At 47.3% G+C, this 27,898-nt stretch overlaps 3 protein-coding genes across 4 annotated transcripts in view; all 3 read left to right on the forward strand.

Annotated features, from left to right (window-relative positions):
* The window catches only part of LOC135394287 (branched-chain-amino-acid aminotransferase, cytosolic-like), a 313,934-nt gene that overhangs the window by 119,128 nt on the left and 166,908 nt on the right, over positions 1-27,898 (forward strand). The gene's annotated exons all lie outside the window — the stretch shown is intronic.
* Positions 2,254-3,951, forward strand: LOC135394282 (beta,beta-carotene 15,15'-dioxygenase-like). The gene has a single exon (XM_064624963.1). The coding sequence runs from the start codon at positions 2,334-2,336 to the stop codon at positions 3,915-3,917; it is 1,584 nt and encodes a 527-aa protein (XP_064481033.1). The 5' UTR covers positions 2,254-2,333; the 3' UTR covers positions 3,918-3,951.
* LOC135394283 (uncharacterized) lies at positions 6,749-23,904 on the forward strand. Of its 2 annotated transcripts, XM_064624965.1 has the most exons (4): positions 6,749-7,036; positions 9,068-9,213; positions 12,978-13,964; positions 23,791-23,904. In XM_064624965.1, the coding sequence occupies exons 3-4, from the start codon at positions 12,980-12,982 to the stop codon at positions 23,838-23,840; spliced, it is 1,035 nt and encodes a 344-aa protein (XP_064481035.1). In that variant the 5' UTR covers positions 6,749-7,036; positions 9,068-9,213; positions 12,978-12,979; the 3' UTR covers positions 23,841-23,904. The 2 variants fall into 2 exon arrangements, with proteins under 2 accessions (XP_064481035.1, XP_064481034.1); XM_064624964.1 differs by lacking the exon at positions 9,068-9,213.

The following is a 27,898-nucleotide window of genomic DNA, read 5'->3' on the forward strand; positions in this document are numbered from 1 at the left end:
TCTTTTTCAGTTTCCAGCTGGATTTCTTCGGTAGTCAGGGCAACTGGCTTTGACTGTTTTGCGACGAACATAATATATGCCAATGAAAAAATGGCTAGGAAGCAAGCGAGCTGGTGAAGGTGATGCATAATGTAAAAGCCCGAGACTAGGGAACACGAATTGAGACGTCATTGGAACGAATTGAGACGTCACGGGAACACGTCATTGAGACTTCGTGTTGTGTCTGTCCAGGGGCAGATCCAGGGGGGGGGGGGCCTGGGGGCCCGGGCTCCCCCCGATACATACCTCTACCCCCATTCCGGCAGATTTTCCTGCTACATGGCGACCCCCCCCCCGTCTTCTCTCTTTTTTTCAGTGCCCCCCCCCCCCCCCCCGAGGATCTTCCCTGGATCCGCCCCTGTGTCTGTCCCTTCGTGTTCCCTATACACTGTTAAAGCAGAACTTCACCACATAGCACGCTCAGAGCCAACCATCATTCCGAATGATATCATTCTGTGTCATGATTTGTTCAAAACAGGGGGGAGGCGCCTATCTGGGACAGATTATCTTGTCCCAGCTGGCGCCTCCCCCCTGTTTTGAACAAATCATGACACAGAATGGTATCATTCGGAATGGTGGTTGGCTATGAGCGTGCTATGTGGTGAAGTTCTGTTTTAACAGTGTAGTCTCGTGGTTTTACATTATGCATAATATATGCTTCCGCATCGTTGTCTTGGTGCCTCGCTTTTTCTTCAAGGGATAAGAGTCGCGAAAGCGGGTCTGCGATGTTTGTTTTCCCTTCATTTTTAAGAGTGTGGACCTTGCTGGTTCATTAAACTCGCTCCGATGCATTTTATCGTCTTGAACCACGCCCACAGGAAAGGTGTCCATTTAAATGGACAACGGATACCGCTCCCCCTACAGTTTTCGAGCTCGAAGAACGTGAATTCCACCGCGTAATTATTTGGACTTTGGACAGCAACTTGCCCCATCTATCGGGTCAATTTGAAGTTGCGCAGTCATACCGCCACTCCACGCCACCAGAAAATGGGAGTCGTCCGAGTTGACAACGTTCCAAAGTAAACGTAGTCCACATTTACCTTGAACGATCCAGGGGCCACGGCATATCGGGCGTGCAAAATTTTTGTTTGTTGTTTTGTTTTCCTTCTGTGCTGTAGTCTGCATTTAATGCTATGATCGACGAGTGTTTAGAATAATGCCTAAGCAATGGATTTATCGTAAATTAACCATCTGCACTGCAATGTTTGCCAATGATGAGAGATGGAGTTTGCATGTCCGCAGTGATGGATATGCACCGGAGGTCTTTGCGAGGAATAATTCTTGTTCTGCACGCTTCCCTGTAACCATGGTGCCATCCAGTTATGCGGAACCGTTGATTACTCAATCCTTCTTCCACGGGCAACACCGAATGCGTTTCAGGCCCGTTCTTCCTTTTCCACATCGAAAGCAATAAAAGAGAGTTACACGACGCGCCTATCGTCCATTTGGTCCGCCAATAAAGGAAATAAGCTTCTGTTGTCGTATCACGAGCAAGACTCAAAGAACGTTGTACAGAGTGTTTTATTATTCGATAGATTTTTTATGAAAAAAAAAAAAAACTGTCAGCATCACCATGGGCGTACCGAGAGGGGGGAAAGCCCCGTCTTATTATTTTGCTTCATCCACTTGATCAAACGCTTCCGAAATATTTGATACTGCAGTCGGGACAAAAAGAAGCCCACTCTTAGAACAAGGGAAGCCGCACAGGATCGCCCGACGCGGTCGAAATGAGTTTTTACATCAGTGAGTTGCAGCTTCAAAATTCCAGCGTCGCCTATCCCCGCTTCTGAGACGGAGCAGGGTCGCTGCCGGACACCCCTCGTTAAACGAAATTCTTTATTTCCTCGTGTTGTAGCTCCGAACCATGGGTCTCCCCGCTGACCTCGGCTAACAAATCACTCGAGCTCTGTGACACCTACCCTAGCCGACAGAATGTCCGCCTGGCCGTATAATCGACCTGCAAAACCGGTGCTGCTGTCATAGCTTTTTCTGTTGAAAACCTATAACGAATAAAAAAGAGCGCCCTGTAGAGTATTGAACTCCAGAGATCCAAAAGAGCCAATGTCCAGTTATGTGGGGAGGATGGCGAGTGCTTTTGAGCTGAAACACAACACCGATAATGCTGGACATCGCTTCCATTCTGCCGCTCAAGGATGTAGCCGCACGTGATACAAGTCACATGATTGTGATGCTTGCCAACGATTTTATCATTGTCCTTGCTTTTTATAGGCACATTGAAAGCGTGTTGTAGGGTGTGTGCATTGGCGAAGTAGCGTTTCGCCTTCGATGTTTACATGTTGCCTTCAACGCTGGAAGCAAAGATGGACGAGCTTCGCACAGACGACGTCACCTCTGACTTCACGCGCTGCTTTCTCCGTTCCTGTGAGGATGAAATACCGACACCCATCCGAGGAACAGTTTGCGGAAGAATCCCACCCTGGCTCCGCGGCTGTCTTCTGCGAAACGGGCCAGGTATGCTAGATGTCGGCTCAGACCGCTACAATCACGTCTTCGATGGACTCGCGATGCTTCAAGGGTTCGTTTTAGATGACGATGGCGTAACTTATCAAACCAGGTTTTTAAGAAGTGAAGCGTACGTGAAGAATTCGCGGGCAAATCGTATCGTCGTCAGCGAATTCGGTACGGTAGGACATACAGATCCATGTGCCAGTCTCTTCGAGAGACTGTCGTCCTTTTTCGTGCCCGGTTTCACGGACAATGCTCTCGTTAACGTTATGCCAATCGGCGACGAATATTATGCCATGACAGAAGCCCCCTACATGCACAGGATCGATCCCGCCACTTTGGATACCTTGAGCCGCGTTGATTTGCGCCGTGTTGTAGCCGTGAACATTGCAACGGCACATCCGCTTATCGACCCTACTGATGGCACAACGTACAACGTTGGAAGCTCCAAGAGCGGTTACGTCGTAGTCAAGTTTCCGGCGGGTGAATCTGCGCTGCAGAAGGGTCAGATTCTGGCGACTATACCACTACGAAGTAGGCTACATCCTGGATATATTCATAGTTTCGGTCTCACACAACACTATATTGTGGTCCTGGAGCAGTCATTGACCTTCAATATCCTGAAGGCTTTGCTCGCTCCCTTTCGTCAGATACCATATCTGGATTGCGTCGAATTTGACCGGGACCAGCTGGTCTGTTTTCATGTCGTAGATAAAAAAACAGGCAAGCGTACGGAAAGAAAATATGTTAGTGAATCTTTTTTGGTCTTTCATCACATCAACACTTATGAGAAGGACAACCATATTGTTGTTGACCTATGTGCCCACAAAGACGATACGATACTCTCCATGCTTTACACGGATGCGTCAAAGAGGGCGTCCAGAGGCAATGTATCACTATGCGCCACACCGCGGAGGTACGCCCTACCACTTAACACGGAGAGTTCCACCAGTGGCACGGAAGTAGTTCCTGGGACGTCTGCGACTGCACTTCTTAGCGAAGACGGGACAGTGCATCTTCTTCACGAAGACCTTAGACCAGATGGATGTTCCTTCAACTGCGAGTTGCCACGGTTAAATAACGCGTACATCGGAAAGCCCTATCGTTTCTTTTACGCAGTGGCGGAAGAGTCCGAAACGTCGTTGATAAAAATGGACCTTGAAAAGAAGACCTGTCAGACGTACAGCATAGAAGGGTGGGTGCCCACAGAGCCCGTGTTTGTGGCCAGACCTGGTGCATCTGCTGAAGATGATGGTGTTGTGTTGTCGGCCTTTCTGAATATCGCGGAGGAGCGAATGGTGGCATTGGTGATCCTAGATGGTGAGAGCTTCGAAGAAGTGGCGAGGGCGGAGTTTGGGACACCTTCGGTTGTCACGGCCTCGTTTCATGGCTGGTTTGGTGGTGCCAAATGAACAACAATAAATATATGATGATGATGATGATGATGATGATGATGATGGTGGTTGTAGTGCTGGTGACGATGATGATGATTACATGAGCTTTGGCTGCTGGAATACGGTACCATACCGTATTGAATGAAATCACTTCAGGTGCCCTGTTTTGGTATGTCTCAATAGACGGAAGTGTACACCATACAAAAATTTTGTTGACTGCGTTTACATGACACCATCGTCAAGAAAGAAGAAATATGTAAAAAAAAAAAAGAAAGCCATTCCGCAGGGGTGACCGACTTCATTTCCCATTCCTGCAGCATCCTTGTCAAATCGCTATACACGTAGAACGCGTTGTCGGTTTTCTGGTTTTTATATTAGTATGTTATCTGGCTGTGGCGTGAGAAGAGAAACAGCGTGATAGTATATTACTAAGAAAACGTGTGCTATGCCTTGTATACACAGAGGACGACAGGTGTGGAATTCAAATATCATTTATACATGACACACACACACATAAATGGGATGATGATGTGGTGGGTCATTCACCGCCGTTATGGCGGTACACTGCTCCATTGCGCTTGTGGAAGGGATGAGAAAGTGATGATGATGGAAAGGTGTCCTATTAGAGTTCGTCCATTAGTCCAGTGTTGGAGAGGAGCTCAGCAACAAGTCGTAGGCCTTGCATCAGATGTGAGGGGTCCGACCATGGCCCGAGAATTTTGGCTATGTCGAACTGGCGTTGATCGACGCGTTGCAGAGCAGTTTCCATGAGGGCGCGCTCGCGATCGTACTGTCCGCAGACCAGGAGGATGTGATGGAGGTCACCGCGCACACCACACGTGGAACAGAGGCTGGACGCGCCGACACCGAGGAGGTGTTTGAAAGCCGGTGTAAAAGCCACATTAGGTCTCATGCGGTGGAAGACTGTGGTAAAGGAACGTGACATTCAGCGGGGGAGAGTAAGGGACAATGTGGGGTCAACGGAGTAAAGCAGAGAGTGGATGGTGATGTCATGTTGTCATTGAGAGTGTATCTTGGGGCCAATGAGGCTTGAGACGAGGTAACGGCGATCCCCCCCAGACAAGATGATGGGGACACGCCGGGTGTACTGATGCGCGCCTGCGGCTGTTCGATCTGCGTCCTCGTTTCCGATGATGCCCACATGATCCAGATTCCACTGGAAGACAATAGAGTGGCCCTGTGCACTTGCTTTCTTATACCGGGTGTTCCACCGAAATCCCCCGGCTGAATAATTCGTGAACAGGTGGCGCCATCGAAGAAATTTCTTTTTGGTAAAGATCCTTGGGACATCGGCCATGAAGTGAGTAGTGAGCGGCTCATCATAGAAAGTTTTGTTTGTTTATTTACGAATTTATCATTTGCATAGGGTACACAATCAGAAAGAATAGTTGAGTCTCTCCCTCGAACACGATGGAAGGTAACCATGGGCGTTCCCAGGATTTCTTCCAGGGGGGGGGGGGGGGGGGCAAGCGTGCACACCATACCCCACACACACATACCGCTTCTTTTTCTGGAGGCGGACGTTGCGGGCTGTGCGGGTGTTCAGAGGTTCCTATTATGACATCTGAGAATGATCATTACGACTTATCACTAAAGAGCGCAGCGCACTATTTTCACAAGCGACCTTGGAGCCCCAGGTGGGGAGGGCACGGACCCCCCGTGCCCACCTCTTGGTACGTCCATGAAGGTAACCACCAGTAACTGTTCTGAGGTTAACGCACTCGACCGGGAATCGAGAGATGCGTGGTTCATATCCGCTGTCTAGCTTTTTCGACGACTGCCATATTTCAATTATTTCCCTTGTTTGTAAATGTCACTAGTCATGTCACTGGTCAGTATAATCAGCGCGTGTCACAGATGTTTCGATGTGCTTCGCCTTCTTTGAGAATGGAATGCCTCCTATATTTCTGTACAGGTACAGGAGGCATTGGTGAATGTGTACGCATTCTGCCGCATTATTCGTTTCTACATTTCACTTCTGCTTGTTCCTGTGTTATGTAGTGCTTCTAAAATAAAATGCTTATGTTTGTGGGGTCTGTGGCATGATGGCTACTTCAGTGGCTACTATGTGTTACGTATAGCTACTTGTCGTATACTTTTGGGCTCCCGGATGGCTCCATTTTGCGTCAGCGAGTTTACAACCCTGATTATGCTCCGCGCCGGATAAACAACCAAACCAATGAAATCAATGAAGACAGCGAAACAGACTGCACACTACAAGGGAACCCTATTGAAATTACATGTCATAAGAAATACCTTGGCGTAACAATAACATCAGACAGACAGTACCTGGACAACCAGGAAATACAGTAAGGAGTAAGGCGACGCGATGCGTGGGAATGCTTCGAGCTCGGGCCCTGTGGTCGTTCAACCGCTATGAAGTGGTGCGGGAACTATGGAAGGCAGCTGCAGTGCAGCTCTCGTCTACGGCAATGCATTGTTGTGTGTGTCATCGGCCTTGATAGGAAACAAAAAGATGTCGGAAGAGTGGCACTAAAGACACATCGATCGGCAACAAACGCGGCCATTCAAAGGGACATGGGATGGTCCAACGACTGCTGACCAAGAGCGAGGGAGGCTCTGCCTCCAAAATGCGCGCCAATAGGAGGACTCGGAAGGCGGAGCGCTGCGGCCTCTGCTCTTGCCTAACAGATGGCGTACCGGTAACGCTGGGCTCAGAGTGGCTGGGCTCTGGCTCGGCTCAGAGCTCGGGGTATGTGAGCCGCTGCTAAGGACCAATGGTCATTTAATTATCCACCAATTAGCCACCTGAACAATCGAACACAGAGTGCTCCATGGCTCCATCTGTGGAGCAACGACGGAAACCGTTAAGCACATAGTGCTCGACTGCAAACGCGTCTCCCCCAAAGCAGAAACGAGCTCGGTTTTGGCACCGATAGATTGGATCATCTAAAAGGAGACTCGAGTACTGGTGGAAAGAATCGGATAAAAGCCACAAAGCAGTAGGCATATACGAACGAAGGCTAGGGCGAAGTTCACCCGAAACAGGCAATGCTGGCAATGCCGCTAACAACATCATCATCATCGTCGTCGATACTTTGCTTTGGCCGCTTTGGTGGATTTGGTATTCCGTAACTACCTCAGTTTCTGACTTGGTAAGTTTTTCCCATCAATTTACCTTCTTGCTGCCCCTTGGCCCGTGCTGGGGCCGGAGAGCAGCAATAGACTCCTTCTCCTCCTGCAATTTCGGTTGCACGGTGCACACAATCCCGCTTTTCGGTAAACCTTCAAGTGGCGGTTCATTCCAGTAATCCCTGCCCAACCCACTAAGGGCACAACTGTCACCTCCCTAGTAGCACAAAACGTTTTGTAAACGTCGAGGAAAGGTCTAGCCACAACCACATTTTCATCTAGGAGACGTCTTCAATCTGATCTACATAACGTCTTCTATCCCCGGATAAGTTGACGCTTTCCCGAGTCTTGAAGACGTGTTTGTGGCCGTCTTGAAGACGTTCAAAAAATGTTTAGAACACTAATTTGAATCTGAGAAAATTCAGCCCTGTGGATATCCACCGGGTACAGTTTTCCGGAGATCTGCCTCTTTTTTCATTTTTCAACCTCAGTCACCGTCACCACACGTTCCATTTTCTGTTTCTCCAAGCAGAACTGCAAGCAACACTGCCACGTGGCATTTTGGCCAAAATCGAAGACGCGGTTCACCAAGGTGGACCGCGTTAGCAGAGGTCCTCCCACCGTAAGAACAGCAGACTCCCTCCACGGCGTTACACGTAGGGGAACCAGAGCATAGAGGTGGTCTATTCCCTTGCAAAGGGAAAACAGATACTATACATTGCTCGTCTTAGAAACTCCCGTAAACTCGATAGCCGTGCTCGCCTCTGAGTCAAAATGGAGGGTGAGGTGTCTAAGTTTATTTCAATTACGCACACAAACAACACTGAAGTGGGAAATTTCTGGGAGTATTAACTCACCGTCAACTCAACGCCTGTGTTTCCTACTGCTTTTGGTTTGAGACAGTCAGTAGGTCCACCGAAAGTAAACTTATACAGTGCACACAAATCGTCCTCTTCTAAGATACGTCTTGAACACAGTTGGCGAAGACGTATTATAAATGGAAAGGTGGTACGTCTTGCAAACGTGAACGGAAGATATTTACAGGATGTCTTCCTTAAGGATACCTCTTCAACAGAGATGTCGAAGACGTATTACAAACGGTAAATCGACGCGTCTTATAAACATACTATAAATTACGGCTTCTAGACGTCGCGTTGACGTCCTGATCGTCTTCTATCCTAATTTGACCAAATAAAGACGTTTCCGCGACGTTTTGTGCTACTAGGGCTATCCTCTCTGCTAGCCCGTCTCGCCCGTATGGAAATGATTTTCTATATACTTACTTACTATGAACAACCTATCTACTGTATGCAGTGGCTATGTGCTACGTAGAAAATGCATATGAATGACAGCATGAATGGTGAATGAATGGTGGGATTAGCAGAGTTCGTCAGGTGACGAATTGAAAAGCTTCTCTTTTTTTATATATATAATCTCAACTCAACATGAATGAAAGCAATTGTGTTTTGTATCCACAAGTGTATATAATAACATTTTTCTAATTCATGATTTGTCATGGTGTATATAATTTCGATAGAAAGAATCCTTTTTATCCTTATATATATGGGGACAAAAATGGCTTTCTTCTTTTTTTTATATCCATTACATACGGAGACCAGATAGTACCTGCGTTCGATATGATTATACAGTTAACCAGGTCGAACACCGACAATACACCGTTCTTACATACCCAAGATAATGTTCACAAGCCTGCCAAACACACCATCAATTTAGAGTTCACTCGTCGTGATTTGTCACATTTGCTTACACAATAAGCGAACCCATTTATGATGACCTTTTTGAAGACCACGCCCCATGAACTCGTTTGCCCTGTTTCATGAAGGACAACACCAGATGTGGTTGAAGAGTGTTTTTTGGGGTCGTAGCCCTTGACAAAATAGTCCATTGACGTGATAGTAGAAGGATTTGGACGGGATTTCAAGAGATAAAATTTTTCCATGACCTGTGTTTCGCCATGCCTTGTCCCGTTGAAAAGTCTTATCAGTTGACCGTTCAATTTCTCAACGGGGTATGCACTATAATTCCGTTTCAAGGGAATCCTGTCAATGAAACCTTCTGAGGGTCGTGTTCACAAATCACAAACTTCGAAACCATTTCCTTCATGGAGTATCACCGAATTTGAAGAAAGGCACACCACTGTAGCCCGCACCTGACAAGAGGAGGCTTGATGCAGTCTTTGGTATGCCGCCCTTTCCTTTACATTCCCTGCAGCTATTTGGCTCCTTACTTACTTCAGTTAAAGACTCCGTGCATGGAACACATGCCTATAGGCAAGTGTTCCATGCATACATGGGCACGTGTGGTCGTGCACATTATATTATTAAACATATCGTCATCCTGGTCGACTGCCCATTAGATATCATATTATCATAATAATAATGAGTCATAATTAATAACCATAATAATAATTAATAATGCATTACCAGCTGCGCTTGAGCAGGACAGATGCAAAAATGGTTTTTTGAAAGCAAAAAGAAGGCATCATTTGGATCTTCAGCGATAATACGACAGCTTTATGTAAGCGGTTGATCCGCAGAAATGTTGGCGTCTGTTGCTATCTGGTTGGAGATGTCTGCCTGCTTCGATCAGACTGCCCCAATTAGATGCACCTTTCACACGAGGGAGAAAGGTCACATGGTATTTTTGTAAGCCCACGCACATTTTTTTGGACACAGGAATAAAATAACGCATAGCAGGTAGAGAATTGTACCCATTGGCATTCGTCACCTCATGTCATCAGCCAAAACTTCACTATTGAACACTTTTATGTAATCGTAATAATTAAAAAGTTAAAGAATTAACTTTAATTAATTAGGAAAAAATATGCTGAATATCTTGCAAGGCTGGTAACATTCTGCAGATGGCCTCGTTCCAGTGTGATGCACCTTTTTTTTTTTTTAGAGGTGGGGTTCAACTTAAATTAAACACCCTGGAAAAGTTGCTTTTGTATATCCATTTTCTATACACACTAGTCACAAAATGTTCAGAGAAAATGTATTGGAAGTAAATAGGTGCTACATGAAATTTGCATATAATTTGAGCCTGCTGCCTACAGTTCTGGAAACTATTTCTCTGCGATCTAGCAAATTTCTGAAAAGGGAATAGAAAGACATTGGTGCACATTTTCTAATCACATTCTATATAATATATATCTAGTTTCGTGTACGTACTAGTTTGCTGTACATACTGGTCGCCAAATATCCAAAGACATTATGTTGAAAGCAGAGTTGTACGTAACTCGTTACTTTGTTTGGCAACAAAGTAACTACTTAGTTACTTTCCAAAAAACTAACTAGTAACGTATTTTGTTACAAAAATTGGTAACCTGTTACCTCAAGTTACGTGTTACATTTTACCCGCCGTTCCCCTTTTTCCTCATTATGGACGACATTCTGAAATGGGTCGCCCTTCCTACACTTCACACGTGGTGCTCCGACCTGGATGTTGAGTCAGCAGGTTACCGGTATCCGTGTCACTGACCGATATACAGCCTTCTGGAGAAACCACCTCATGGTCTTGCTTCCTGGCCCTTTGCTAAGATAGAACAGTGAGCTTATGGGGACATTCTATGCCTTTGTAAAACCTACGCTAGGTGACGCATGGTTAGGTCACGTACCCTAGAATGCTTAGAAAACAACACTGTCATAACCACTGGGCATTTCCAGCAGCAACTGCTACTGAAAGTAAATTCGTATGAAGTGTGAACGACAAGAAGAACATTTTAATTTCATAATTTGGCGTTCTGCAACATCATTTGTAACAGAAAAGTAACTCATTAGTAATGAGTAACAATGACACGTTAGTTTTTGGGTTTCAGTAACGAGTAACGTATTTCATTCCTTTTTTTCAGTGTAATAAGGAACGGTAGTTAGTTACTTTTTTTTTTGTAATGTGTACAAGTCTGGTTGAAAATGATGTTGGGATATGGGATGTCCTGGGATCCCAGCTGTATTTCTCAGCTTAGAATTCTAGGATTTTCTCACAAAAATCTCTGGATTTCGAGACTTAAGAGAATATTGTGAACCTACTGTTGGTGCAATCGTGACGCAGAACTGTTGAACAATAACGAGTTGTTTAATTCTTAGTACTCGTTTTGAATGTCAATTCTTTTTCTCTGGCTGCGTGCACTGTAATAGTGTGGACATACTTCCTTGCTTGTGCAAAGAATGTCATTTATGTGCTCGTCTTATGTGTCCAAGCTAAGGCTTTGTGCATTGTTTTCCTCTTTTGTGGGGTATCGGTGTCATCAAACTGCTTGTGTAGGGCACGCACGTGAACAACAGCACAAAGAAGAGGAAGAAGATGAAGAAAAGAATTGCTGGGGATGGGGGGTGTTGGTTTAGTTTCTATGATGGGCAGACAAATGAAGTGTGAGCGATTTCCCGCAGAAGCCAAGTGATCCAACAAGTGTATGGCTTTCAGGCAATTTGGTCGGAGTCCATGTTGAAAACGAGCACGCAGAATGAAGACTGAGCTTGTGTGTGCTGTCTGTCTTCGTTTTGCGTGCTTATTTTCAATATGGTATGTATTAATGTCTTGCGTGCCAAAGATGAACTGGACGTTAAAGGAGCATGGAAAGGAAATTTGAATGGCTGAAAACTGTTTTTAATTTGTCAAGCAGTGTGTAAAAATCATTCTCGTAAAATATTTCGGCTGAACAATGTTTTGTTACAGCGCAATTCGATTTAGAAAATCGTTCTCGTGGCGGGAGGCTCGCGCGCTCCAGCCACAAGCCACTCCCCATTGACTGTGACGTCAAACGTTAAACGTGCTCTCATTCGCTACGGAAAATTCGTCTGCTTCGGACACAGCATGCTCCTTGTTGACAGCGGTTCATTATGTTCTGTTGATTTGAGGCATAAAACAGAGGTGCAAACGAAAAATAAAACATTACGCTCATAATGGTAACGCGATCGTGTGTCTTATAGTCATTGTTTTTGTTCATTGCATACGTCTCCAACTAACGAAAAGTGCCAGCGTCTCACATGAGGCGATACGCAGGGTGGCGGTTCGTGCTGTTCGCGAAGCGATGCAACATGATGCGGCTTACCTCGGATTCGTTCTCGGAAAACAAGACAAACAAAATGCGTTCTTTCTGTTTGCAACTTATTGAACTAGTTCAGCGATCACAACTTCCACTCTCGCTGCACCTGCACACGTCCCCATTCCCTTTTGGAGGACTGCTGACCTCAATCCACACGCGAGTTCCCGATTTCGTTGCACTGCGTGTCTTCGCCGTGCAACCGAAAAGAATTGAAGAAAGTTTACTGGCGGCAGACTGATCAGATGACCAATGTTTCCGACGCCATGTTCTGTAAAAGAAAAGAAAGGCAGCCGTTTCTGATGCGCATACGTCTCTTGGCAGAACAACGCGCGCGAAAGGAGCCCGCCGTCACCTTGACAATTGTCGGTGTCAGATCGCAGCTGAGGTCACTTGCGAGCTCAAGGAGTGGACGCAACGTACAACGTCACAACGTGACAGAGGTGCCCGTCATTTCTCACGTGTCTTCCACAAGAGTAGGAGAGAGCTCCCCGCACTCGTGAGAATCAATCGACTGCTATTGCGATATTTTTCTGCTACGCTCATATTTCTTGCGTGAAAACGTTATTTAGTGATCAGACATTCCATCACGATCAAAAACTAAGTTTTTTTTCTTGGTCTTAGACTGCTGCTTTAAGTTGTGGAAGTGTGGCAAATTACATACTACTAGTAGTTGAAAGTAAATAAGGGCTACATAGAATTTCCATAGAAATTCAGTCCACCCTACCCACATTTCTGTGTACTATTTCTATAGAATGTAGATAATTTGTTTTTCGTAAGAGTCGAGGCCAATTTCTGTCCCAGAATTATGCGTGCCTGCTTATCGCAGCCCGGTTCAAGCTTATGGCTTTACCTTCTACGAGGCTTGCATCGCCCTAATGTTCCTTTCTCCTCCTCTTCAGCCATGTCCTCACTTCTACGCCCTACGAAGGAGCGCTTGGACGCAGTGGAGGAGCGCGTGGCAGATGTTCGGCACGAACTAGCTTGCATCGTCACCCTCTTTGAGGAATTAACGGACATCCCCATCTCGGGCCGACCCAGGCCCACCCCACCAGAAGCTGCCCCACATGCGAACTGCGGTGATGCCCCTGCACTACGTCGGAACATGCTTCCTGCAGAGCTGCCAGCTGCACCTGTCCGCCCCGTGGCCGCAGAACCGGACCCCAGACAGCAGCCTGGGGTGGCCTTTCTTCTGCCGCCTCCGGAGGACACCTCTTGTTTGTGTCCTTGGGAGGTGGCAGACTTCCTGTCCAGGGCCTGGAGTCTGGAAGGGCGGGCAGACAGATGCCGCCGCCCTAAGGGAGCACTGACATTGAAGCTCCCTTTCCTCCAGGTTCCGACCCTCGACAGGGAGATCTTGGCCTTCGGAGTGGGGCGCTCTATCCCAATTGATCAGGCTCGGGATAAGAGACTCCAGCAGCTCCAGAATTCCATGCTGGAGATACTGGAGCCTCTGGCATCCCTCCTGTCAGGGGCAGTGGAGCACCCCCCAACGAAGGCCGCCGTGGCAGCAGCGGTGGCCAGGGCCACGGCCATCACGGCCCGGACTAATGGCTTGCTATTAAAGGAGCGCCGAGAGGGAGCCCTGGCGGCCTTCCCAGACTCCATACGAGCCACGATACCGGACCTGCCTGAACCGTCGGGGGACGATGCCTCCAATCTGTTTGGGCGTCACTTCTTGACAGCCCTTCAGGCCAATGCTGCCTGGCTCAGCGCTATGGACTCTGCCGTGGATGCGTGGAAGAAGCGGCCGGCAACAAAGGACGCACAGGTGCAGAAGCGCCCCCGAGTGCGCCTGCGCCAATTTTTGAGTGCTCGGCAGCCATTTCCAGCACCCCTTCCCCAGTTCGCGGCCAACCAAGGGAGTGGATATGGTCGACGAGGTGGAGGTAAGAGTCCTTTTCTCTCTTTCTTTCACCACCATTCAACCAAGCAGGCCAAATAGTACGATACCTTCCACAATGAGTCACTCTTTCCCCAAGACCCTTGGGTGCTTCAAGTAGTCGAGGGCTATCGTTTACACCTACCCCAGTCCAGTACTACCCTCCACCATACACCTGGTCAAAAGCTCAGCCCCTGTTGGTCAATCAGAAGATTGCCGTTCTCTGCTCCAAAGGGGGCATTTCACCAATCTCCCTCTTTCTCGTGGCCAAGAAAGACGAGGGAGGGGCTCGCTCTATGCTCAACCTGCGGAACATCATTCGGTTCATAAAGTACAAGCGTTTCAAAATAGGGCGTTGGCACACCGTTAAGCAGGGAAGAGTAACGGTAATGGTAACGGAAACAGAAACGGTAGATTACCGAAATTGGAGATGGTAACGATAACGGAAACGCATACCACGGTCCTCCGTTACCGGAAACAGAAGCGGAAACGAAAATTATCGTCCGGTATTGAATTCGGGTAATGGCTATCCCTGTTGTGCGATGACATTTGAGTGTCTTTTCATTTATTTTTGTATTTTGATGACTCCATTCCCTGCAATGCTTTAAATACTACACGAGGGCATGGAAACAAAACGCAATATTGGATCTCGTGGGTGCATCCCTCGCTTACCTCGTCCCAGTCCTCATAACTCCATGACATCAACACATGTCTATGCTCCACCATAGCACAAGGATGACAGCCTAAGATTTTTAGTTATCCATTTTTATTTTTTTTTATTTCACCGTGGCTATGCCATTATTATGGTACTATTTCCTACTTTGGTATTACTTACTACTGAGAACATCCGCTTATGAATGCGACATTGGAAAAAGGTTACGCCCATCTTGAGTTGCTGGACAACAGGCATCTTGAGTTGCTGGACTCAGAGTGAGTGCAGACTGAAGACATGTTCCTACATTAAAAAAAAAAAAAAATCTTGCATGATGTGCACATCCCAACGACGTGTGTGTACGCGTGACTCCGAAGCAGCACTTGGACAAAACAGGGTGCTGACAGAGTCAGACTGGCTCTCCTCGCGCAGCTCTGTAACAGCCTTTCCATTACCGGAAACAATAACGGAAACGTAATTGAACGGAAATTATAAGGTTGGTATCAGAAACGGATAACGGAAACGAAAATATAGCAGTAACGAAAATGGAAACGGTAACGAACATACGTCCGTTACCCTTCCCTGCAGTCAAGCCACTGATTCAACGCAACAACTCCGTGTCTCAGAGGGTACATCAGGACATTTACTTGTCTGTCCCGGTTCATCCTGAGCACAGACCTGTACTGTGCTTGAAGTGGGGCCCACAGTGTTACCAGTGGAACGTCCTCCCCTCCGGTCTTGCATCGGCCCCATGGGTGTTTGCAAAGCACCCTGTTCGCAACGTATTCTGGCAAGGGAAATCTCTGTGGTACCCAATATTCTCCACGACTGCAGAACTCCTGAAATACTACACGTAGCCGCTGCCATCCATGTCAGTGCCATCAGTAAAGCAATCATACTCCCTAATTCCAGCAGCGAAATTAAAAAAGTTACAAACCCTGCATGTGGCAACATCCTGGCACTGTCTGTCAAACGACTGTGCTCATCTGTCGTGTGGCGCTGAGGTGTCTCTACGTTGGACCCCCTTCCATGGTTTGGATTAGCAGAAACAAACAGGTAATACAGTGAAACCTCGTTAGTGCATACCTGGCGGGGACACGAAAAAACTACATACTAAACGGTAGTATGGTTTAACCGAAATTACGAAATATTGCTCGCTTACCTGCATGGTTAAAGCAAACAAGTTGAGCACGGCACAAAAAAGCATAGCACATGGGCATTTATTCGATTTCCACAAGAAAGTCAGTGATTTTAGCTTGACGCCGAGGTTGCCTTGCGTCGATCACCACCTTTTCGAACGCGCCGAGCTCCTCAAGGAGTGCCCTCCTTACGGCAGACTGCCGCATGACTTCCAATGCCTGCGCACCTTCTGCAACTGACGGGCCTTCCGAATCTTCAATCTTTTCTCTGTCGTCCTCGTCATTGTCTGTATCGCCACTTGCGGCAGACGACGACTCACTTATCACAGAGGCGACAATCTCACTGTCCGATTAGTCGGGACACGTTTCCAGGCCGTTATCAATGTCCCGGAACACATGGAACTGCACACTGTCTGCAGCACCCTGGCGCTCCAGCAACTCCAAAAGAATGCCTTCACATTCGTCTTCGACGTTGTCCTCCTCACTGTTCTCACCCTGGACTGTACTGTCCGTGCACACCATGAACCCTGACGTCGGAAGCAGTTCTAAACTGTCGAAGGTTCCACCTGCTGCCACGAATGCTGTAGCAAATGAACTGCGCCGAGGAGATCAATTGCGTAGGTCTTGTCATTTTCCATCACCAGCAGGATCCTGCGCACGATATTTTTCCTGTAGATTTGCTTCACGGAGCGAATCACCCCTTGGTCCAGGGGCTGAACAATCGCAGTCGTGTTGGGGGAGCAGGAAGGCCAACTCCACGGACGTCAAGTTCTCCAGCTGGGCATGGGACGATGCATTGTCCAGCGCTATGACTATCTTCCTTCCCTTCGCCGTGAACCGCCGGTCCAAAAGTTGCACATACTCTTCAAAGACTTTCGAAGTCATCCATGCTTTCGCATTGCTTCGATAAAGCATGCCCGACGGCAGCTTCCCAACCTTGAAGCATCTTGGGTTTGCAGCCTTTCCGATGACTAGGAGTGGCAGCTTTTCGCTACCTGTCATGTTGACCCCAAAGGCAACGGAGATTCTTTTCTTGGCGTGTTTTCCGCTGGTACAGACCTCGCCTCTGAATGCCAAGGTTCTGTCAGGCAGAAGTCTGTAAAATAGTGCAGACTCGTCCATGTTGAATATGTCCTCGGAAGCATAACCACCGAGAATTTCCTGCAGCTTTCCGTTCTTCCAGTCGTGAGCACCGTCTATGTCTGCCACTGCGGCTTCGCCAGATACAACCCGTGCCTTGATGCTGTGCCGGGCCTTGAATCTTGCCAGCCAACCACTGCTGCACACGAAGTCGTCATGCTTCAACTCCCAAGACAAAACATTGGGCCTTTTCGATCAGAAGTGGACTGCTGACTGGCAGGTTTCTTGCCCGCGCTTGCTTGAGCCATTGCACCACCACAGCTTCAACATCTGGAAACGCGGAGCCATGCACACGGCACCGGTTAACGCTGGTGGAAGCAACACTTTTCAAAATCTTCTCTCTGGAGTTCCACACCCTGCAAACTGTCGTTAGTGGCAGTCCTCTCTCGCGTGCCAATGCTGACTTCTTTGCTCCTTGCTCGATGGTGTGAATGATGCCTATCTTCTCCTTGATGTTTAAAAACTCAGTGCTTCACCATTCTGCATCTCTCCAACAACAGTAACGACCGTACCTGAAGTGTCCGCACTGTACGTGTCCCAGAGTTCGAATGACCGTAGCAAACAAAAGACCCGAGAAAGGAAACCAGCGAGGGCGCGCATTGAACCCCTGGCCTACTTCCTCTCCGCGGAAGAACGTCACTTCGCCTCGCAAGAGAATGACGTGTCCTCCTCTCATCCAGAGAAGCCACGTGTTATTGGCCCTTGAACCCTGGTGCCCGTGCGTGTGCGGAGCGGTCGACGTGGGAGGAATCTTGTGGCGGTGGATGGTGTTTCGCGACGGAGGAGATACGCATTAACCGATATGGGGACTGCAAGCTGCTACGGTTTAACGGGCGGAAAATACATGGGCTTGTATGGAAGTCGCGTCGGGGATTCGGCACAACAACCGTTTAACCAGAACTACCGTTTAAGCGGGTACATATTAACGAGGTTCCACTGTAGTAAAAATAACAAATAATAGTAATAATTCGAAGCTTTACGTCACAAACATGTTGATCGTCTGGAATCCACGTTTGTTGCAACCCATATCTGCCAACACCCTATGGCAGCGACAGCCATATGCTCATCACAGACCTACTCCAGGCAGAATACCCTGGAATCCATGATATCGTGTTAAATCGTTGGTCAGAACTCCCAACAACAGGGATCCCATGGAAACTCCAAACAATCCCCGGGCTATGAACTGGTCAGCGCTCAGAAACTTGTTACTACTCCAGATTGGCACCGTAGATGATGCGAATTGCAGGCACTGCCATGGGCCTGAAGCCGTTGAGCACATCCTAGAGGACCCAAAGGACACATCAAAGCTGGGTGTCGAACTGAACCCGAACCGAAAACCGTACCCAAACCGTTATTTTAGCCGGTACCGAACCAGAACCGGACCAGAACCGAAATTTTCATCACACTGTTGAAACCGAACTGGAGCAGAACCGGAAAAACGATAGCGGTAACCGGTTTGCAACGAAACGGTTCAGACATAAAAGAAGTCCGCATAAGAGTTCAAGTGCCTCAGTACCCGAACAAGGGCACATTGGTCTCCATATCATGGATTTCGCAAATTTTCATCTAGCATTCAAACGAGGATGTATAATATGCTTTCAGCGCCTTTTTTAACACGATGAAACGCAGTTGTCCTTGTGAGCGTCGCGACTAGTGCCCCACACACGCGCTGCGGCATCTGCTCTTCAGAGAGGAGGCGCCACGCGGACACTTGTCAGACACTGGGTTTCCAAGCAAACGTGGCGGCCGTCCTCTGCTAGCAACTGCTGTATTTTCCGAAAATTGAGTAGCCCGCCATCGTCCACCGAATGAAGCAGGAATGGAGTAGGCCAGTTGTGTTGCTCTATAGGAAGAATATGTGATTAAGCAAGCGCACAACATTTGCCTTTACACGTGAGCAGTAAAAATTAAACAAGTCAGAAACTTGTGAAGTGGTGGAGCAGAATGGTTCCTGTATGATTGGTGGTTGTTTGAAAAATAAATGTAGTCCTGCTTACGGGTAGTGCAATTTTGTCGTGACACATTGCTTTTGTGTTGTGGATCAACTGCTGTGACCTTGGACAGAGCAAGGCTGGCTATTTTTGACATGCCTCAGTACGGTTTCAGATCGATTCACGCTGTGAATGCAGTGTGCCGGCAAGTACTGTCGTCTGTGTAAAATGCTGATCTTATTTCGCTTTCTTAAATGTATCTTGCTGGCACTGTGCATGTGAAAAAAGTGTTGTTGTACGTAACGCTGTGACAGCAATCTATATTTTTTGCGGTATCGGAGTGCGGATTGCGATACTTTTATAAATTGGTATTGGGAAAAGCATTTCCATTACAAATTTATGGTAACGCGATCTATGTATTGATACCGATACCGATACTTTTTTAGTGCCCCACCCTTTCTTCACCGACCAAATTTGTTACTCTTATTCATTGTCACTGGTCCGCCAAGCGCACGACAGGAAGCCAGTGGGCACGCCTACGTGCTCCATAACTGGAATTATACCAAACACAGGCTCACTTTTTACTTTGAATATGGAGGAAATAACCACAACTCACGCATACGTGGTATTGTTCACTTCAGATAGGTTTCCTTAGTCATGGACTACACGGTATATGTGGGCCTGACACAACCGCAATTGTCATATTGGCCTTTGTCAGCTGCTGGAGGGACCAATGTTAGGATAGCAGATGATGATTTTGAGAAGCAGCGACTGATGAAAGTCGAGCTAAGTGTCCGAGCTACATAATAAATATGTTGTCTTTTTTCTGCAAAACTCTCTTCTCCTAATTTGCTATTATAGAAATGGGGTGTTCACGTAAGCGAGATTTCGATATTGCATCATCTTCGTATTTCCAACAAAAGTATCAGGCAAAGTATCGAGTTACTTTTTTTTAGTAACGGTAGTGGTCCCCCGTTACTTTAAAAAAATAGGTATCGATATCGGCATTTCGATACTTTTTACTAAAGTAACGAGTATTGGTATCGTGATACCGCATTTCGGTAAAGGGTACAACACTGGTAAAAAAAAAGCGATATTGAGAACAGAGTAGCAGGACTACACCGCTTCATAAACGTGCTATTTGCAAGTGCTCATCCATTTCTCCTTTCTCTCGCTAAAGTGAGTAGCTGGCCACTAAAATGTTGATGCAGACAACATCACTTAGCTATTAGCCATGCATTTCCTGATAAAAGCGGTTTTATGCGAGATATAAATTGGAAGTGTTGGACCAGTTCGATTTTTGGCGTGGCCGAACCGGAACTGAACCGGAACGAAATTCAAGCAACGCGAACACGAACCGAACCTGTATTTTTTGCAGTTCGACACCCTGCATCTAAGAATTCCTCACACTTTGCAAGAGCGATACCCTACAGGCTATTTGACACCCCAGCGGCACCCTCTCCTCGAGGCGCATCAGGGCCCAGAATATAGGGCATTTTCTTTGCATAATGAGGATGCCTTGAGGCCTCTGTAATGACTCATGCCCAACTCACATTTCGAATCAGACGATGCCTCAAAACCACCGAGCTTGCTTACTTCACTTCGCCACCTTCTGGTGATCCTAGTCTCCTGCTACAGTTGTGACAATGCCCACAGCTGTGAGGCCAACAATGGCAAGCTTGTTGCTAGACGAGGGAGAGACCAGGACAGTACACCCCAACTGTTCACCCCAACTGTTGGGACGAGATGCTGGCAAGATGGAACTGCGCCTCGGCTTGGATAAACCATGTCGGGGGTTCTAGTCCCAATATGGAGGGAGTTTAACGGTGATGGAAGAGACCGGCATCACAGGGGTTGTCGAAAGTGTCGTCGCTGGTGGCTGCCCATTCATGGGAGCGTCGCCGGAATGCATAATGGCGACGATGGTGGAATGGAACGTTCGGGTCACCAGTTGTTGCTAGACGAGGGAGAGACCAGGACAACTGTTCGCTGGATGCTCGTCAGAGAGCTACTGAACGAGTGCCGGTTTATTTCTCGCGCGCCTTGGCAGGCTGTGCGGTGACGATGATAATGGCGCTACAAGCTGTTACCATCACCACCACCACAAAGCTCCTCAAGCCCATTGTGTCGCATTTCCCGCTCAAAGAGCACTCGAATGGTCATCTGCCTCGACGACATCCTTCTCCATCGAAATCTCCTGTTGGTGACAGAGGAACTGACGTCTGTCCTCACATAACTCGGCTTCCATATCAAAGCGACCAAGTCCCGCACACTTCCTTGTCGGTGCCTTCATTTTCTCGGCTCCTTCCTCAATACCCAAACTTTGTGTTTAATACTCCTGTTGCTTTCAACGAGTGATACTTGTGTTTAGTGCCATTCGTGGGCCCTCACACGGCATCTTTTAGTGACACTCGGCAGAAAGTACACCAATGATTTAGTGAGTTCCCCAAAACTAACTTCAAACGAAACTATATGAACAGCCAATGGCCCCCACGACACTACCTGTGACGTTACGCAGGGTACAGGAGGCTGGAGAGGGAGGAGTTTCGGTTTCAATATAAGCTTCACAGCTTTTTTGTGCAACTAAACGAGTCCCCAACTGCTAAACCAACTTCTGTTTCTCGATCCTGAAGAATATACCAAGCTTATTTACGGTCACTATAAGAATTTTGAATTTTCCCAGGGTCAGAGTCCCGTGAAAGTGACATTCTTTTGGGATGAGTGCACTTCAAGAAAATGACGCAAAATTAGCCCCTGTGACAGGGGTATAGCCTCCCCCTGTCCCCCAACCGTATTAGCAATTTTCCCCGCCCCCCTTACACTACAGGGCCCTCCAACATATGTGCAACACAGGCACTGTCTTGAGGCTCTTGGGACTCCCTCATTCCCTTGTCAACAGAGGCTTCCGAGGAGTTGAGGTGGTGGGTAGACAATATTCGTCACTGCCAGGGCCGACCCTTGCTAGAGACTCGCATAGTGAGGGTAATCCAAACCAATAGCTCCTTGACTCGATGGTGTGCAGTTTGTGGAAGCTAATGAACCGGCAATCTTGGGCCCATCGGAGAGGTCACGACCAGGTTTGCCAGATTTGGCTACTTTGTGCCAAATTGGCTACTTTCTGATTGTCATGGCACCGAAAATTTGGGTATACTTGGCTATTTTCCGGCTAATTTTATGACTACCTTGTGTTACTTTTGACACTCGTGTGTGACTAAATCAGGATATTTTCTCGTTGTGGCACTACATACTGCCAAAGTACACACACTGCGTCCATTCATCTTTTTTATGACAATCTGCCTTCTTTCGGTATGATGTCCTTCAGGGTTTTTTGTTTGTGTGCTAGGGTTTTAGCACTCGTTAAAGAATAAGAGCTCCCTGCTCGCTGTAGTTAATCCACCGACCCATCCTTGTGGTGTCGCTCATGGTCATAGCTCTCCTGCGACATGAAGGCGCAAATTATGGGAATTGGTTTTACTTTGGTTATCATGACCCTTCACTCTGTCACATGTCGCTTGGAAGCTAAAGCATATCGACATGTCCACAACCCTGGTCGTGTCATTCTTATGAGCGACATGGCCAAGCAGGTTAAGGCATCTCGGTCATTGGTGGTAGCCAAGGTCGTACTGAAGACTTGGGAGGCAGAGGGTTCCAATCTTACCACCGGCTGTGCTGTCCGAGGTTTTCCCTGGGTTTTCTGAAGACTTTCCAGACGAATGTCGGCACAGTTCCCTCTGAAGTCGGCCTAGGACGCATACTAACCCCCCAGTCCCCCACTCCTTCCTGCTGTCCTCTCTCCGTGTGTCCACATCTGTACTCCGCTCATAAGCACAATTGCTTCGCGGCGCTAACACTGACTAAAAAAAAATAATTCCTTCTGAAAATGTCGTGTATCTCAGCAACTTGACCCAAAGATTTTTCTACTATGGTCACAGTGTATCGCACATGCTCTTGTCCCAATGGCAGTTTCACATTCGTGGTGCAATTACGTTACAGGAGCTCAGCTCATTCCATATGATATGTTGCCTGCACACCGCTGGCTACAGAATTGGCTACACACAAGGAAACTTTGCTACTTTTGGCTATTTTCTGAGGGCGTGTTTGTGACTTTTTGGGATTTTGGTCCGGCAGCCCTGGTCACTACAGATAAGGGTCGAGCTAAAGCAGCCTTTCTGAGTGTACAAGCGTTCGGGAAGAATTTCCACGAGAGTTGCATTCTTGTACAGATGTACAACAGGGCGGCCATGGCCGCAGTCAACAAACTAGGCTGTGCTTGATCTTTAACACTTTAAGCTATAGTTCGCTATCTCCGATCGTGGTGCTTCCAACAAGGGATATCCGTGAAAGCCTAGCATCTTCCGGGGAGGCTGAAGCCCCAGGCAGGCTGGGCGTCTCGTCATGTCTCGACAGCAGCAGTGTGCAGCTGCTCCCTCAGGTCTTTGCACAAATGCAGTACCTGTGGGATACTGGGTACTTTGAGTACCCAGTACTCAACTATGTGTGTAGTACTACTTGCTATGTGACAGGGGCAGGGGTGGTTTATGGACCTTTGTACCTTTGGTAGTGCATTTGGAAGAGGGAAACAGTTGGAAATCCTCCTCCCCTATGTAAAGTCCCCCCCCCCCCCCCCCCCCGAATATTTTTTCTGGCTACCATCCTGCTATGTGATCCCGGAGAAGAAGTGCTAGAGTAGGCCGAAGTATAATTACCAGTTTTAACAAATGACACTCACCTAAAGTTGAAACTGTAATTATACGAAGGATATGGAAGCACTTGCTATCATGAGGAACAATCCCACACTTTTGCCCCGCCCATCCAAGGGATCCAGTGGTTTATCCAGACCCTCCCAACCTCCAAATGTTTGGCAACACCCCCTGTCTTTGTGTGTACTCCTGTTGCAATGCAACTGTAATAATGACCCCCCCACGCTTGCTGTTCTGGATAAACCACTGAAGTGCTACTTCCTAATTCCAGCATCCCGCTCCAGGGCGCAGATGCGGGGGCACGCCAGGCCCTACCCATGACAGCAGCCAGTGGTATCAACAATATCACCAACACACTTGTGAATAAATGTTTCAGCCCTTTTAACGTCTTTTTTTTGTTGTTGTTGTTGTTGTTGTTTCGTGTTAGTTTACACAGCCTACGCAACTCTCAGCCGAGAGTCAAATGGTGTTAGAAGAATGGTGTAGAATGGTGTTAGAGAAGGCCGGGTTGACTTTCCTAATCTTTGAATGCGGCTCGTGTAATTTCAGCTTCAACTTCAGGTAAGTGCCATTTGTTAAAACTGGTAATTGCAACTACTTTAGCGAAGTATTTTTTCGACCTTCGCTGGGCCTCCATTCCACAACTGAGAAGGGAGCTGTAGAGGAGAGGCGAACCGCATTAAAAGAACTTAACCGCATAACACGATCTTCGGTCTCAGCCAACCGTCATCAGAAACTATCATCACCTGAACCAAAAGTATTCTGAACAAACTTATAACCTCCTTGTCTTGTCCAAACTACTAAAGCTGATTCTGAGTAGTGGTGAAGGGCAGTGGTAAAGTACACTTGCTTCAACTTCTCGTTAGACAAATGCATGGTATAGTAGGAATGTAGTTACAACTGCTTGTTAAACTTAATTTTCCTGTAGTTAAATACACTTGGTTGCTATGGCTACTTGCTATTTTTCGTCATTGCCTCCAGCTTGCTTCATTATGAATCCAGTGATGGAAGTACTGCGACAAACTACGCCATAGAGGGTGTTCTTTCTGCGTTGTCGCCAAAGCGCGGAGCAGGCGATTACTTCGCAGTCCACGGAGGTCGCGCGCGTCACGAGAAAATGAAACCCGAAGTAAACTAGGCGAGCCAGCGTATCGCGTTTCTCGTGAAATCGACGCCGCACAGTGGTGAAACCCGGGATTAGCCAAACCAGGTATACCCGGCCGACCCCGCGTACGCTTGCGGAGAAATTGCTGTTTTTGCATGAATCGCTGAGCTGCACCCAATTTTGCTGTTGAAATCATGGATGAAGTAAACATTGCAGACAACGACCAGCGAACTAAACCAAACTCGTTTTGTTCTGTGTCACTATAGTGTCACAATGCGACTCTGCGCGCCGAGGGGACAGCAGTTTGTCTTTCCGCGTTTCCTTCTTTCCACACATAGAATACCGCCTACTTCGACGCATCCTCGAAAGAAATGGATTGAGCGACTCAAAATCAGCAAACCTAGCTGTTACATCAGCAATGCTTGTGTGTGTCTGGCAGAGCTCTTGGAGCAAAAACTTGTCTATACAAAACAGAACAAGTTTGTTTCAAACTTACATAGCCTTTATGTGTAAGAAAGCGCCAAGTATACCAAGAAAAAGGAAACGTATACCAAGTCAGTCTTGTAATTCTGCATTTGAATCAGCTCGTCAAATCACCTGGGAAAGAATGCAGAAAGAATGCGACGTTTCGTTAAGGTTTCCCAAACACATGCGCACCAGTGACACACGATGTCGCAACATTACCGTGTAACTTGTAAACTACATATGTGTAGCGCGTGTAGGAATATGCGTACACGCGCACTTAGAAGATGTTAGCTGTAAGTGAACTGCAGCACAGATGTCGTGTGCTTGCATGTCTCTCACATTCCTGCAGCGCAGGATACTCGCTGCTTGCTATTTCGGCCTCGCAACCGGTAAACATGAAATTCACCTTCACGAAATATGGTTGATCAAACACGCCGGAACTTCGCAAATAATACGCGACAACTATAGCCTTCTCTTTCGACAACCTGGTTACGCCTGCCAGAAGTATATGAGCAGCGTTTAATACTCGTTCGCCTTGAACGCATCGAGAATTAACATTGCAGTTCAGAAATCTCAAAATCGAAACTAAGCGACAACCTGGATTCGTTCGCCATGTTGGAGTTTAGATGCGCCACCTATAGGTCATGAAAAACGCATAGGTTGCTCCCATGGCCGCTTCCTATGGGGGCCACCATGACACCAAAATTTTCCTGAAAATGGCGGCGTAGCTTGGAACGGCGAAGCGAGGATTTCATGGCAAATTTGTTTCACGAATTACTTCAATTTTATTCCGTAAGTGTACATTCTGTTGCATTTATCTTGCAAATCACCTTTAAATTACGCTCCAGTGTTGATGTTTACCTGAAAATAATATGTTTCGTCGTCCTTGTTAGGCCTAGTAAAGGCAGCGATCACAGGCAAATAGCAAGAAAAACGCTACGGATGGCCAGAAATTTGCATTTTATGACATACTTTTATTCATATACACACCTTTGCCTGTTCTTGATTTAATCTTGTTATGTTTCATAGTTAAAATATGTATGATACCGGCAGTCTGTTCCAACTAGCGGTTCTGCCGGCCAATCAGTTCTGCTAGCAAGCACACAAGCGTTTGCCGGGAGGAATGCACCTCCACCCGATTGGACATTGTGTATGACGTCATGCTCAAACCTCATTGGAGAAAATCGCCGGCAGCGTCGTCCGCTGCCTGTTTAGCTCCGTGTCCCGCTTGTTTGTGTAATTGGTGTGTGAACCACGTTGTTTCAGGATTGTGTCGAAGTTTTCCAGTGTAGGAGCGGGGGAAAGGGTGCTCAAGTCGCAAAAGTCATGCAGGATTGGGAATCACTGCTTCGCTTCGATGTGTGTAACACGAGAGGAAGGAACCCCTGGTGCACGAGTGAAGGTGCGGCAACAGCACACAAGACATAGTGTTGACCCACACTGTTTTCAGCTGTCACCCAACGAAAAGCAAGGACTGCAGGTATGGTGTGCTGCAGTGACAGAGTGTATTTCATATTATAAAACAACACGTACATAGGGTATGACTCTGACCATTCAGCCGATGCCGCCCTGTCCATCAACAATTAATTCCTGCGAATAACGATAATTTATTGTGAGACGATGGAGAATAACGTGTGTTTATCGTGTACCCTTTTTGAGTGCACACTGTTTGGTCGCATGTGTATATACCACGGTATATACACATGTGATGTAAACTTCATATCAAAGAAATGGTAAGGTGTGGGAGGCTGAAGAATACTTATATCATAGTGTTACCTGGACAAAATTACCAACGATGCCCAAACCTGTGAGTAGCGTCCCATTTCACCCCGAATTGTGGCTTCAAAGATAGTACCCAATCCTTGCCCCCCAAATGCAGGAAAATTTTAAATTTCCTGAGCAAAGCTTTAACACCAAATATTTCCAAGGCACGCAAAAAGGGTACCGCAATAAACACACGTCATTGTCCATCGTCTCAGAATAAATTATCATTATTCGCACGAATTAATTGTTGATGGACGGGGTGGCATCGCGTATAACCTCAATGGTCAGACCATTTTATAATATGAAAAACAGTCTGTCACTGCAGTACACCATACCTGCAATCCTTGCACTTTCGTTGGATGACAGCTGAAAACAGTGTGGGTCAACACTATGTCTTGTGTGGTGTTCCTGCACCTTCACTCGTGTTACACCCATCGAAGCGAAGCAGTAACTCCCTATCCTGCATGACTTTTGCGACTCGAGCATCCTTTTCCCCTATCCTACACTAGCAAAATTTGACGCAATCCTGAAACCACGTGGTTCACACACCAATCACACAAACAAGCGGGAGAGCTGCAGACCACGCAGCAGACGACGCTGCCGGCGATTTTCTCCAATGAGGTTTGAGCATGACGTCATACTCAATGTCCAATCGGGTGGAGGTGCATTACTCCCGGCAAACGCTTGTGCAAGCACTTCTGCTTCTGCTATTTCCCGAGAAACATGCCGCCTAATCAGGCAGGCAGACCTCTCGGGTTCCTCCCAACGACACTCCTCCCTCCCTTCTGCTATTCTGTGTCTTCCCGGCGTGCCCCTCATCATTCAGATAGTGGACGCAAAATCCATTATGTTGCTAGGTCGTCAGGGAATATCCTATTCAATCTAATCCAATCCAGTTTCCCGAAAATGTCGGCACCCAGTGAATACAGGTAATATATAGCTTGGATAGCCTGGGGTTAATAGCGAACTGTATTTTGGCTCGTGATTGACTAGAGAGCTCAAAAAGTGGGTGGAGTTCCAGGTATAGGCAAGTCCCAGTGAAGTG

This window comes from Ornithodoros turicata, chromosome 5, assembly GCF_037126465.1.
Source record: "Ornithodoros turicata isolate Travis chromosome 5, ASM3712646v1, whole genome shotgun sequence".
Taxonomy (NCBI): domain Eukaryota; kingdom Metazoa; phylum Arthropoda; class Arachnida; order Ixodida; family Argasidae; genus Ornithodoros; species Ornithodoros turicata.